A 12,467-nucleotide genomic window follows, 5' to 3' on the forward strand; every position below is an offset into this window, starting at 1 on the left:
CTGGATGTCACCGGCGCGCCACGCGCCTTGTAGGCGGAGCCTGCATGTCCGTTATAGCTGAACAAAACTACAGCTAAAAGTAGCCCCCGTTATAAGCAAAATTCCATTATATGCGAGTCTACTATATCCGATGCTTTTTCTGCATGTTCTTAAAGGCACATGGCCGGGACCAGCGGACTTTGTCCGTTATAGACGATATTCCGTTATAAGTGAGTCCACTATAGCGGGATTTTCCTTTACAGATTAACCTTTACTTTCACTTCTGCCTAAGTCACATTTCTGTTCCGCACGTTCTCAGTAGGCACTGGACGAGAACCAGTCCATCACTAGCACTGGCTCCGCGTTGGTGGAAATGAAGCACATGTTATGGTAACCAAGGACAAGCTAAAGACAAATCAGTCTAATTCCTCAAATCTCCCAGGGATGAGTGTTTGAATCCCACCACCACAGTCTGGAGTTTGTATGTTCTCGGCGCTTTGTGTGGGTTTCCTTCAGGTACTCTGCCTTATTCTCCACATCTAAGAACATGCTAATTAGGATTGTGTGTGTGTGTGTGTGTGCATGTGCGCCCTGCAATGGACTGGCATCCTGTCCAGGGTGTACAGCAGCCTGCGCCTGTTGCTGCTTGGGGTACACTAGCCTGTGCCCCCCAGAATCAGGGTATGGTGTTGGAAGATGGATGGCTTACCTAAATGCTTTGTTAAAAGTCCTTAATATAAACTGCAGTGGTGGTTGCTGTTTTTATGGAGCATAAGACCTAACATGAGACAAGCTTGAAGATCTGGGGTTTTATCCCCCCATCTGCCATCACAATCTGAGGTTTCGGGCCTCTTTAATGGGGGGAAGTCAGTCCAAATGTTAAAGCGTCCAAGCAGGTTTCCTAGGCATTTGTAGGCAAGTACTGATGAGAGAAGATCTCCTGAGACATTGTAAAATTCATGAAAACTTCCATCAAAGTGTTTTCTTTTTACGGATAAAAATAGCCGCAACTTCATTAGTACAGTATCATGAGAAGTCCTCAGCAGCTCTGTCAGTTTTCTGCATTCCAGTCTGATCCCTCATTGTGATGTTTATACAATTTTATGTTTGTTCTTCCAAGAAATGAAAGCTTTTGAGTTGATATGGGTCAACAAGGTGCTGCATAAAATAATCCATTATCCATGTATTGGGTTTAAAATGGTGGGGGAAATGCTGTCAGTCCAGAGCAGTGCAGCTCGCTTCACTGCTGGTACATGAGAGCCGCTGTCTTAATGGCTCTGTGCCGGTATTTGCTTTTGGATGGATCTCGCAAGGTTTATGGACTATTTGGACTTTGTGGAATTTGAGAACCAACATTGTAGATGGTATCAAATTCTTCTTTGTGGAAAATGCATTAAAGGTGCAGACTGCTTGAAGGCAATAACATGATAAGCATAACCATATTTTTTTACCTGGTAAAACCCTAGAGCTTGAAAAACTAAAGCCCCCCCCCCCCCCCCCCCCCCCCCCCGCCATTTGTTTAATCAGCACTGTAGCTTGTCTGACTGCATCCTGACTGCAAATGAGGCAAGGGTTTCAGTTTTTACTTTTTACTTTATGTTTTGTGTATTAAAAAGGGCTTACAAAGTCTTGGTTGAGGTCAGCTGTATTGGTTCCTCCTACTTTGTAATTTTTTTTAATTGAGTATGATTTTTCTATATGCCAACTGAATTTTATAAACTTGATAGTTAAGGGCAAAATTAGGCTTGCAAATTAATGTTCTAAAGCAGCTATTGCAGTTGTGTTTTTATGGAATGTACCACTGACGTAACATGTAATTGTTTTATCCTGACAACCAGAGGGCCTCTGCTGTGGCCCTTTTGGATAACGCTTTGACCTCATTAGCAGCCCGGTGTTTGGATTCTTTGTCAATACCAAGCTTCTGCCCTGATTCCCATGTCGTCCTCGTTCATAGCTTGTTGGTTCCTGCATGTCCTGATCAGAAAAATAAATTTTCTTCATGGTCTAGTGGTAAAAATGGTGCAACAAGCATGGTGGCTCACTTAATGCCTTGATGCCTTGCGCAAATGATCAGATGACACAAAATGGGTGATTCTCATGACACCATCAACCTCATTCAAGAAACCTCTATCATTACCGAAATAGATGTTCGTTTTATAGTAATTTAATAAATCAAAATAGTAGTTTGCTTTTAAATGCATGTGTAGAATCTATATGTTGTGTTCCTGTAGGTTTGCCACATTATTTCAAAAGTATAACAAGTTTCTGTGAAATACGACAAATATTAGGTTGTAGATTCCTGATGGCGTTGTGGTAATGATAGAAATCGGTCAGAATCAAATAATGTTAATTTAGTAATACACATTATTTCAGAGTTTCAAGTAATTGAGCATGACTGTTAATAAGCAATTTTTAAAAATGTAAAAATATATTGGTTTTCTTTACAGTCTTGATGTTTTCAGACTTGTAAAAAAAATGTAAAATTTTCTTTAAATGATTTTAGATTTATCCTTACAAATACTTCAGACCAGGTTATTAATGACTAAAAAAGAAATTTGTTGATGTAAGTCATTTTAAAAACTTGATGTTTTGAAATCTTTTTGTGATTTCAAATTTTGTGAGAATCACCCAAACAGCCTTATTAGGATATACAAGCATTACGTGTTCTGTGGCTGTGAGCTTGCCGTTCTCCTGCCTGTAGAAATTCGATCCCCCGCACATCTGAAACGTACGCCAAACATTGACATGCTCGTTGAACATTAAATAAAGCAGCACACAGGTCTAGGAGCATGACATTATACGGGCAATTGCTCTCATGGTGGGTCTCAAAAAAGCTGGTTTTCCCGTAGGTTGACCCTAAGAATCACATGTCTGTTTAAGTCATCCCCCCCCATGCAAGTGAAACTCCTGAGTGACAACCTTGGGTTCTGTTGCTTTTTTATGCTGCCTACGTTCTGAACATCCCACGCACAAGGTCAGAGTTACGCAGGTTGATTTAATTAAACTGACCTTGGGTGGGTCAGTTATCAATGCACAGCTTATGTTCTGCTGATGAACAGGCTTAAACAGTCTGCTATAAGCAGCACTCTGAAGGAAGTGTGGCAAGATTATTGGCGAAACACAAATGCAGTTGCAAAGATGTGCCCCACGGCGGGCGTTTTAATACTTATGCGATCAAGCAGTTTCTCTTTCTGACTTGCGGGCGCTGATGATTTTCACGGTACCTGTGAGCCAGTCAGAATCCCTAGAGCTTCCTACAACTCCACCTCAATCCAGGAGTAAAGCTGCATTGGTGTAACAAGTGGAATTCAACCTTTTGAATTTGGTCTTCGGAATGGTCAGTGTGGAAATGGCCGTCTCTGCCATCATGGTTGTCCGTGCTCATTTCCAGTTGTGTTGCTTGTTCAGATTGTCACATCAAGCTTAGTATGTCTTTACGCTGTCAAGTGCTGAGTTTGCCAAATCACCTTAACGTTTGACTTTTCTCCTCATTTGCTTGCAAAATGCTAAAGAATGATAAAGAATGCTAGAGAATGATACAGACTTCTATAAAATCAGAGTCCTTTTTATATATATTTTTTTCCTGTTTTTCAGTCGAAGCCTAAGGGAACATGAATGTACTGGTGAATGTCTGTAGATAAAAATTACAAGGGGGGAAGTCACTCTTAAGCGTTTCAAACAACTCTGATATCAACTATACCAAGAAGCACAATATTACTTTGGAATTAAGTATAATATTCCCATGCATGCATTTTAACAATGACACTTCCTGGGTGCTTTCTACCTGCGTGCAGAGACGGTGCCCTTTGCAGTGCAGAAATGACCTTGCATTTCACTACTGAATGTAAAGTCTTTGTGTGGTTTTTTTCTTCTTCTATGGAGTCTGTTATATTCCTTCCCCTTTCTATGATCTCTGGCAGCGCTCAGGAGAGTTTCAGAGCAGCTCCTTACCGTTTCTGCAGGCTGCCACTGTCACGCCGAAATTAGCTTTGGTTGCTCGGTTTTAAAGATGTTAATAGTCTGCTCCTCGTTCAGTTTGGGTTTAACCAGCTCCACTGGACCAGGTAATCAAGGCCGCGCACATCCAGCTTGATTTCACTGGCTTATTTCCATTTGGGTATCACGTCTTAGAAGTTTGTTCAGAGGTAAGGTCAGTTTGTGGGTTCTGTTGATCTGCTGCTGCTTTCTGAAATGGTGAAACGTGTTTTTGGAAAATCAAACGTTAAAGGAGCAGATTTCTGTATATGCGCATGCAGGCCTAACCTTTCGCTTTGGTTGCACTGGGTGTGCCTAACTTTTTCACTTTGGTGCACCGCTGCTAAATTTAGGTCTGTCCAAATTTGTCACAGTGCCTTTAGTGCCACAATAATACATTCTGAGCGTTACCTTTTGTCATTCCCCTTACAGTGATCGTAATGCAGATGGTTGCAAACAGGAATAAAGGTGCAGGTAAATGTTCGTCTTTATTTGAATCACAACGCAAAAAAGTCCAAAAAACAAAACTTAAAAAGGGCCAATGTTCAAAGTGCTTGACAAACTGAAACCTTCAAAAATAAAAATCAAACGACTCAAAAGTTTGTGCCGCTTCTAGACACTTATGGAAAAAGCTTCAGTTTTCCACTTCCACTGAAATACTGTGGGGCAGGGGGGCCTCTCTGGTGGTCACACACGTGTCACGAGACAGGATGTTTCCAAAACTGTACAGTTATGAATGTTTCTAAGGGTGTTTATTAAAAAACACTTACGTTTACCATGATAGTATAACTGACTTATTGGAGATTTAATGTGTATTTAGCTCAATAGTGGCATCATGCATTAATAATATAGGCTTGCATCAACAAATGTTTTAAAAATGTGTTATTAACCATTATTTTAAAATTTATTTTGATAATCGACATGTTTTATTAGATTTATGTAGCCTGCATTTAGCTCGATAGCAGCAGCAAGCATTTACTTCTATAAAATAGACAACAGTTTTTACAAAGGTGTGTCTGGATTACATATAATATAATATAATTATGGCCAAGTCTGCACTTAAATGCATATAATGGTAAAGAAGAATCCCTAGTATTGATTTATCAAGGTGGTGATAATTACAAACCTGCAGGTTAAGCAAACGTTGCTCCCAAACTAAATATATGGCTATAATAAATACAACATATCACAATCGAGTTAAATGTACATCGGTAATCTAATAAAATATAGTGAAATCAATCTAAATGTGAATGATTTTTATAATAAAAACATTCCTTTTTAAAACATTGATAAACGTATAGTTACAGAAACACTGGTCCAAAGACCCTCCCCTTCTCTGCCTTTGATTGGCTTTGACCCTGGAAGAAAAGACAGATTGACCTGTGAAATGTTAGGTGCACCATTGCAACTAAGGAAAAAATTCTTGGTCACCCTCTGGATCCCTGCGATGTGTTTAGTCCTGTCTCTGAAGGGGCAGGGTGGGGGAGCCAGGCCCCCTGATTTTGGAGTTGAAGAGCATCTCTGATTTGGCGGAGGGTGGTGTCCTGGGAGGCTCTGGTTGGGGGTTGTGTCAATTTGACTTATTGAAATGAGAAATGACTGAAACAAACGGGTTATGATGGAGCAGAGTGGGAATACAAGTAGCTTCGCCGTGACATCCCTGCACCTGCATGGCAATGGAGCCTCACTGCCTTCCCCGTTTGTTTTCACAGGAGGAAGGAAAGTAGAGAGAGAGAGTGAGACGCAAGAATCTGGAGCTGAGCGGAGAGGAAGTGCTGTGACACGCGGTTTGGGCAGCGTGAGACTGCGGGAGGAAGGGGAGGAGCCTGGCACTGCACGCCTCACACACTCCACACTGCTCTTTTTCATTTTTTACGCCTGCAGCTGAACATTTGGTTCATTGATATTGGTGTTATTGTTTTTATTTTTCCACCATCGTTCCTGTTATACTGTTTTTGTTTTTTTTTGGGGGGGTGTGTGGTCTGTTTTTTTTTTTCTCTCTTTTTTTTTTTTCTTTTTGTGGCTGAGGGCCACACCTTCGGTTCCTCTTCAGCCCTCACCCCAGCCCATACTAGGCAGCTATTACCCCCCCGGAAACTCTGTGAGCAGCAGTAAACACCGTTTGGCCTTTCACCCCAGCCTGACCCATACCCAGCCTGGTGAAGCTCGCTCAGACCTGGTCCGCTCCACTGGACAGGGTAAGGCACCCAGACACCGACCGCTTTCCCACCCCCGCCGTGCAGTTATGGGCTCCTGTGCCCATGTGACGCCCTCTCTGTGAAAGGGCATGTAGCCTGTAAGTGCTAAAAGCATCCCAGTCAGACTGAACTGACCAGTTAAGACGGTTAACTACCGTCCCTGTGTCACCTCTCCCGTGAGCGGCCAGGATTATTACGGCTGGACCTCTAGGGCATCAGCCTCCCTCCACAGCTGGGAATGTGATTTATGTACTTCGTAAGCAAATAACTGAAATAACAGCTCTCTTAAAAGCCGGCCTTCTGGCTCGAGGTGGTCGAGGCTATTTGCACCCGGGTCTCAGGAAAGATGTGTACTTGCAGGCTGTCTCCCATGACAGCTAGGGGGCGCTGCAGGTTGTACTGACAGCTTGGCATTGAGCGATTGCTCACGAGTTAAAGCAGGGCTTGTGGTATATGAGTATATCAGTGGTGGTTATCAGTGGTGTATTAGTGGGCAGCAGTGATGTAATGGTTAGGGAATCGTGATTACAGGTTCGAATCCCCGACCAGCAAGGCACTGAGGTACCCTGATCAAGGTACCACCCCCAAGCACTGCTCTCCGGGCACTGAATTAGCTGCCCCTCTGCTATGTCACGACGTCACACATGGGTTAAATGCAGAGGACACATTTCGTCATTGTGTGCTGTGGTGTGTCAGCAATGACTACTGATCACTAAATTCTAATTCTAAATTCTAATTAGTATGACATTCACCGTGTTCTGAAATCTGTACGTGAAGCAGTGCTGTGAGTTGCCAGTGAGTGTAGTCTTTATTTTTGGACAGTGGTTCTACATTTCTTGAAAATGAGAGGATTTGGAAGGTAAAAGTAATACTATATGTCCCAGCTCGGATATGTACTAATAGATGGTATTGGGTGTCCATGGCAACATGAATGAAATGGGCATCAGGGAGTGAAGCCTGTGTCAGCATTACCGTCATTGTGCATTACAGTCACTTTAATGGACTGAGCTGTGCTCTCGCTATCTCATCAGCACTGCACAGTCTTGGGTGTTTGGCCGATGCCTCTGAGACCTGCTTTCAGATCTTTCTGTCTTCGCCTGGGTCGGCCTTCCAGGCTAGCATAATCAAACCCTCTTTCTCTCTGCTTGTCTTGTCAGAAACTCCGCTCCTTGTGGACAAGAGGAATATGACTGCTGAGACTCTCAACTTCGGCCCAGAATGGTAACACCACCACCACCACCACTACTCCATTATTTGCAAGTGGCCAAGGAGGGTTCAGTGCTGTCTGTCGCATTGCTGATAGCCTGCGACGCATCTGGCCCCCCGGTCAAACCCTGGCTTATCGCCGCCCCCAAGGGTGCCGTTGTCTAGTTTCGGTGTATGTTTTCTGGCAGTTCGGCATGTTTTTTTCCCTCCAGTACCTGATGGAATGTAACTCTGGACTGTCAGTAGATGTTTGTCATCCTGCATAAGCCCAGCACAAGCCCCCCCCCTCCCCCACCCCAGGGATATGTTTAATGGCAGACCTGAACGTAGTCCTTAGCATTTCCTGCTTTGCTTTTGTGCATTCTGGGACTTAGGTGGATTTAGGGTGAGATACTGGAGCTTAGCCAGGCTGCTAATGCTGCCCTCCCCGCCATCTCTCTCAGGCTCCGTGCACTGTCCAGTGGTGGAAGTGTGGCGTCCCCTCCCCCTTCCCCAGCCATGCCAAAGTACAAGCTGGCCGAGTACCGCTACGGCCGGGAGGAGATGCTAGCACTTTATATCAAAGACAACAAGGTGAGCACACAAGCGGCCTGCCCGGCTGCCCTTTGGAGATGCTGATCCCCGTTTATGGAGTTCAGCTTACCCATGAATGTGTGTCGTAGGTTCCAGAAGACATGCAGGATAAGGAGTTTTCAGCTATTCTGCAGGATGAGCCCCTCGAGCCTTTGGCCCTGGTTCCGCTGACGGAGGAGGAGCAGGTGAGTCCTTGGGCTTGGGCTGCACACGCCTGTTCCTCTCAGTGCTGCTTGCAGACACACTGCCATTCGAAGGCACTTTGAGAGTAAGCTGCTTGCATGTCGACTGTTGACAGCTGTCGCTGATAATCCTCCAGGGTATAGGCTCAGAGAAGGGGGTCACATGACACATGTTCTGTGACCGTGTAAAGAGATGCTCCATGAACAGCAGCAGCATCTCCCTCACTGCCTTGTTTGTGTATCATGTGTGTAAAATTGCTTTTCTTTGCATCCTTTTCTTTTAGGTAGAAAATTTATCAACAAATTAGCCCCTTATTGAGCAGTGGCCTGAGTGCCAAGTGGTGGATGTGCTTTTTGGTTAGAGACTGAATGAGTTATTTTGTCCTTTTTTAATGGCTTTGAGGAGCTTGTTGCCTAGCTGCAGGAAATTTCATTTTAACAAATCCTATTTTTTTCTGCAGAATGGGTTAGTTGCCCCCTTTTTTGCTATAGGCATGTGTATGTGTGTTTTACCTGTACACATGTATGTGACTGGTGGTCCATCCCTTCCAGAGGAACTTCTCCATGTCTGTGAATAGCGTGGCCGTGCTGAGGCTCATGGGAAAAGGAGGTGGGGCTATCCCGGCTGGTGCAACTAGGGGCAGGGGTAGCACAAGAGGCGGCAGAGGTGAGAACAGGGTTGAAGGGTGAAAAGGGGGAGACTCGCTCCCAATTCAAAGGCGGCACATCAGATTCAATGAGGATGTGAAGCTGTGTGATGGCGAGCGAGTTTGTGTCTGGATCCACAGGCCGTGGGAGGGGAGACAGTGGATTCTACCAAAGAAGTATTGAGGATGCAGAGGGGGGCTTTGGCCGGAGCGTAAGAGAGATCCATCGTAGCCAGAGCTGGGATGATCGGTAAGGCGCGCCCCAATCTCCCTATTTTTTTTTTTTAAATGTATTGACCCAGATAGAATTTTGCATCACTTGGACCATGAAATGACCTCTGTGGGGTAATATGAAGGTGGGGAAAAAGTAAAATTTCAATGCCATTCACAGAATCCAGACATTGAATTGCGCTGTTTTCAAGAGTTATGTAGAAACTCACAAATTGTACTGTATTGGGATGAGGACAAAAGCAAATGTAACATTCCTTCCTTAGGCTGTATGAATGTTCCTAAAGATACCCCATGTATTATCCGCCTCTGACCACAGGGGCGAGCGCCGTTTTGAGAAGCCCCCCAGGCGGGACGGGGTGCGTGTGGCCTTCGACGAGACGGGTGCCGGGGCGCGAAAGGACCACGCCCGTGCTGATAGCGAGAACTGGCGCACCCTGAGGGAAGAGCAGGAGGAGGAGGAGATGACCTGTGAGCCGACGGGCAGCTGGAGAGTGGCAGGCACCCGCAGAGATGGTAAGATGGCAACTCCCGGCTGCTGATCTTAGATCAGTCACCCCACTAAATATGGTTTCAGAAATGGCCAGTCTGATTGGCTGATTCCAGGTCTCCCATGCTTTTCCAGACAGCCAGGCTGTATTACTCTGGTTTAGTGGTGAAATGTGCTGGATAGTGCTGAATTAGGGTACTCGTGCTGTTGTTCTCTCTGGGCCTAGCTGATGCATTGTGGGCATGAAGCTGCATCAAATATACCCACAAATGAAGCACCTTGTACAGTTACTTGTACAGTGTTTGGTTAATTGTATTCCCCAGGAAAATATGTGGTTTTAGGACCCGTCCACTGCCAACATTTTGGTTAGCACGATAACTCAAAAAGTATTAGATTTTTTTCATACTTTGCAGAGGCATTGTCTATGTCACAGACTGGAATTGTTTAAATTTAGAAACCAGTATCAAAACTGAAACAGCATCACAGCATGATGACAGAGAGGGGCAGTTTTATCCCCTTAGTGTTATAACTCAAAAAATATTTGAAGGGTCTTTTTCAAACTTTCTAGTCCCATTGCTTGGTTGAGGAACTGGAACTATTCAAATTTCGCGCCCCAAAATTGATGCAACACCGCTTAGTGACACCAAGGGTTAAAGAAGTCGACATTTAACATTGTGAATGTGATAAGCCAAAAGATATTTGATGGATCTTATTGCTGTTTCACAAAAACATATATTTATATGAATGAAGAGCTATACCTGATTTCATTTTCACACATTTCCTCAGAATGTGTAGGGTAGACTTGGGCATAATTAGGGTAATATTTTCTTTGTACTGCTGTATATTCGTTAAAACAAATGAGTTTCCAGTCAGCCTGCACTTCCCATATGATGACCATGGCTGTGTTGTCTATCTTCCCTCTCACAGATGGGGGGCCTCGCTCTGCGGGCTGGCGGGAGCATGCCGGACCCGGGGAGGGGCGCCGGCGCAAGTTCGAGTTCGACTTCCGGGAGCACTCTGAAGGGGGGCGCCGGCGTGCAGGCAGTGAGGGCCTGGAAGATGAGCGAGACGGGCTGCCGGAATGGTGCACAGATGAGGAGGACGGAGAGATGGGTACCTTCGACTCCTCTGGAGCATTCCTGTCCATCAAGGTAGTGTTTCTGTCTGTGTTTGTGTATTACACATAGTGGCAGTGGTGGCCAATTGTTGAGGGATGTGCACTTGTAATCAGAAGATTGCTGGTTCAAATCCCCGACCAGTTATGTACCACTGAGGTACCCTGTGCAAGAAAACGGCCCTGAGAAACTAAAACGGCCAAAAGTCTTGGTTACTCTTGGTTTAGATTAGGGTTGGGTTTTGGTTGTCATAGTTAAAATTAAGGTCATACCCATAGATATGAAAGCCAAGTCCCCATGTTTGTAGGAATATGTAACCCGGGTGTACCTGTCTGCGGTGTCTCTGCCTCTTTCTGCCCCTCTGTGTTTGTGTCCGTGTCTGTCTTTTTCTGTGAGATGTTTCTGTGCTTTTGTATATTTCTGGGTTCTTTCTGTTTGTTTTTGCCTTTCACATTTGCTCTGTCCCCCTCCAAATGCGTAACGCAGAAGGGCTCCTCGGACCCCATCCCTGAAGAGAAGGAGCTGGAGTTCCAGGGCTTAGAGGAAGAGGATGAATGCAGCCTGATGCGGCCCAGGAAAGACAGCGGTGGGGATGCAGGTGAGCCTCTCGGTGCTCCCTGCCATGGTGATCGCCATGGTGACGGCTTCCGTGACTTTCTAACTTTGTCTGGCCAAGTGGTTGCCAGGTTATTCCCCCAGATTACAGTGAGTGGTCTTGTTACTCCAGAGCTCTTTGCTCCTCATTTCCTGTCCTCCTCTAGTTGAAGAGAAAGAGGTGCCCATCAGCTGTGATGGAGAGGCCAAGTCAGCTGTTCCTCCTTCCCCGCCTTCCGTCTCCGCCCCTGCCTCCTCAGTGTTGGAGCCCCAGCCCCACCCACCAGAGCTGGAGCCCCCGCAGGTGTCCCAGCCCCCCAGTGCCCCACAGCCCGCCAAGGCCAGCAAATTGCCAAGTGAAGGTAGCTGCCACCCCTGCATCGCGTATCACCTTGGATTGGTTCTGTGTAGTGGGTAGCAAGACAGTGCGGGCCCAGCTTGACCCAGCCCACATTGCTCTCTGTAAGCGTAGAGCTGTGCTCCTCTGGGCACTGTGGGTCTGTGCAGCATGGACAAGCCGCTGCTATTCTCACCTTTGGGTGTAGCTGTACAGTAATGGACACAAGCTATTTAAGTATCATGAAAAAAGTCTGTCATTGGCTAAGTTACCATTTTACGGATGGTTTGCATTCATTTTACGCAGAAGCTCCTAACATTTCCTGCTTTACTATTACTATCCTAAACTGAAGGCAATAATTCTATCAGGCATAAATGTGGCTGTAAATGTTTTTGTGCAGATGGTGTCACCACAGGGGGCGGCGTTCAAATGAGCCCTGGCTCTTCCTCCAGCCTGCCTTCATCCCCTCCCTCCTCTGCTGCTACAGACCTCCCGCCACCAGGGGGCGACACCGAGGATGATGAGGGCATGAAGCACCTGCAACAGGTTTGGCTCCTCTATGGCTCTGTCCAGTGTGAGGTGATGATGCTAGCAGGCGTGTTTTCACCTGGATCTGTTTGTGCGCGCCGTACTGCAGGAGGCAGAGAAGATGGTGGCATCCCTGCAGGACGAGGAGAGCTTCAGCCAGACCCTGCAGGAGAGATGCAACACTGCAGCCGCCCTGCCGCTCTCACACGAGGCAGCCATGAAGTGGTTCTACAAGGACCCACAGGGAGAGATCCAGGGTACTCAGAGACAGGCACCCATACACATACACACCACATATTCTTGTCTTTGTTGGGACTCTCCATTCATTTCTATGGGAAAGACCCTAATTCCAACAATGACCATCTTAACCCCCACCCTGCCCTAACTTTAACCATGAGTAACCAAACAAAATGCA

The 12,467-nt window shown here is 45.8% G+C and overlaps 1 protein-coding gene across 5 annotated transcripts in view; it reads left to right on the forward strand.

The window, feature by feature from the left end:
* The window catches only part of gigyf1a (GRB10 interacting GYF protein 1a), a 31,052-nt gene that overhangs the window by 2,842 nt on the left and 15,743 nt on the right, over window positions 1-12,467 (forward strand). For all 5 annotated transcript variants that reach the window (XM_049028167.1, XM_049028168.1, XM_049028169.1 and 2 more), the window contains exons 2-13: window positions 5,667-6,152; window positions 7,310-7,373; window positions 7,802-7,931; window positions 8,021-8,116; window positions 8,666-8,780; window positions 8,902-9,010; window positions 9,308-9,504; window positions 10,406-10,629; window positions 11,080-11,191; window positions 11,355-11,549; window positions 11,925-12,070; window positions 12,162-12,309. In XM_049028167.1, coding sequence (XP_048884124.1) covers window positions 7,339-7,373; window positions 7,802-7,931; window positions 8,021-8,116; window positions 8,666-8,780; window positions 8,902-9,010; window positions 9,308-9,504; window positions 10,406-10,629; window positions 11,080-11,191; window positions 11,355-11,549; window positions 11,925-12,070; window positions 12,162-12,309 — 1,507 coding nt within the window. In that variant the 5' untranslated portion in view covers window positions 5,667-6,152; window positions 7,310-7,338. The remainder of the gene's footprint in view (window positions 1-5,666; window positions 6,153-7,309; window positions 7,374-7,801; window positions 7,932-8,020; window positions 8,117-8,665; window positions 8,781-8,901; window positions 9,011-9,307; window positions 9,505-10,405; window positions 10,630-11,079; window positions 11,192-11,354; window positions 11,550-11,924; window positions 12,071-12,161; window positions 12,310-12,467) is intronic.

Source organism: Brienomyrus brachyistius, chromosome 10 (genome assembly GCF_023856365.1).
Source record: "Brienomyrus brachyistius isolate T26 chromosome 10, BBRACH_0.4, whole genome shotgun sequence".
Classification (NCBI taxonomy): domain Eukaryota; kingdom Metazoa; phylum Chordata; class Actinopteri; order Osteoglossiformes; family Mormyridae; genus Brienomyrus; species Brienomyrus brachyistius.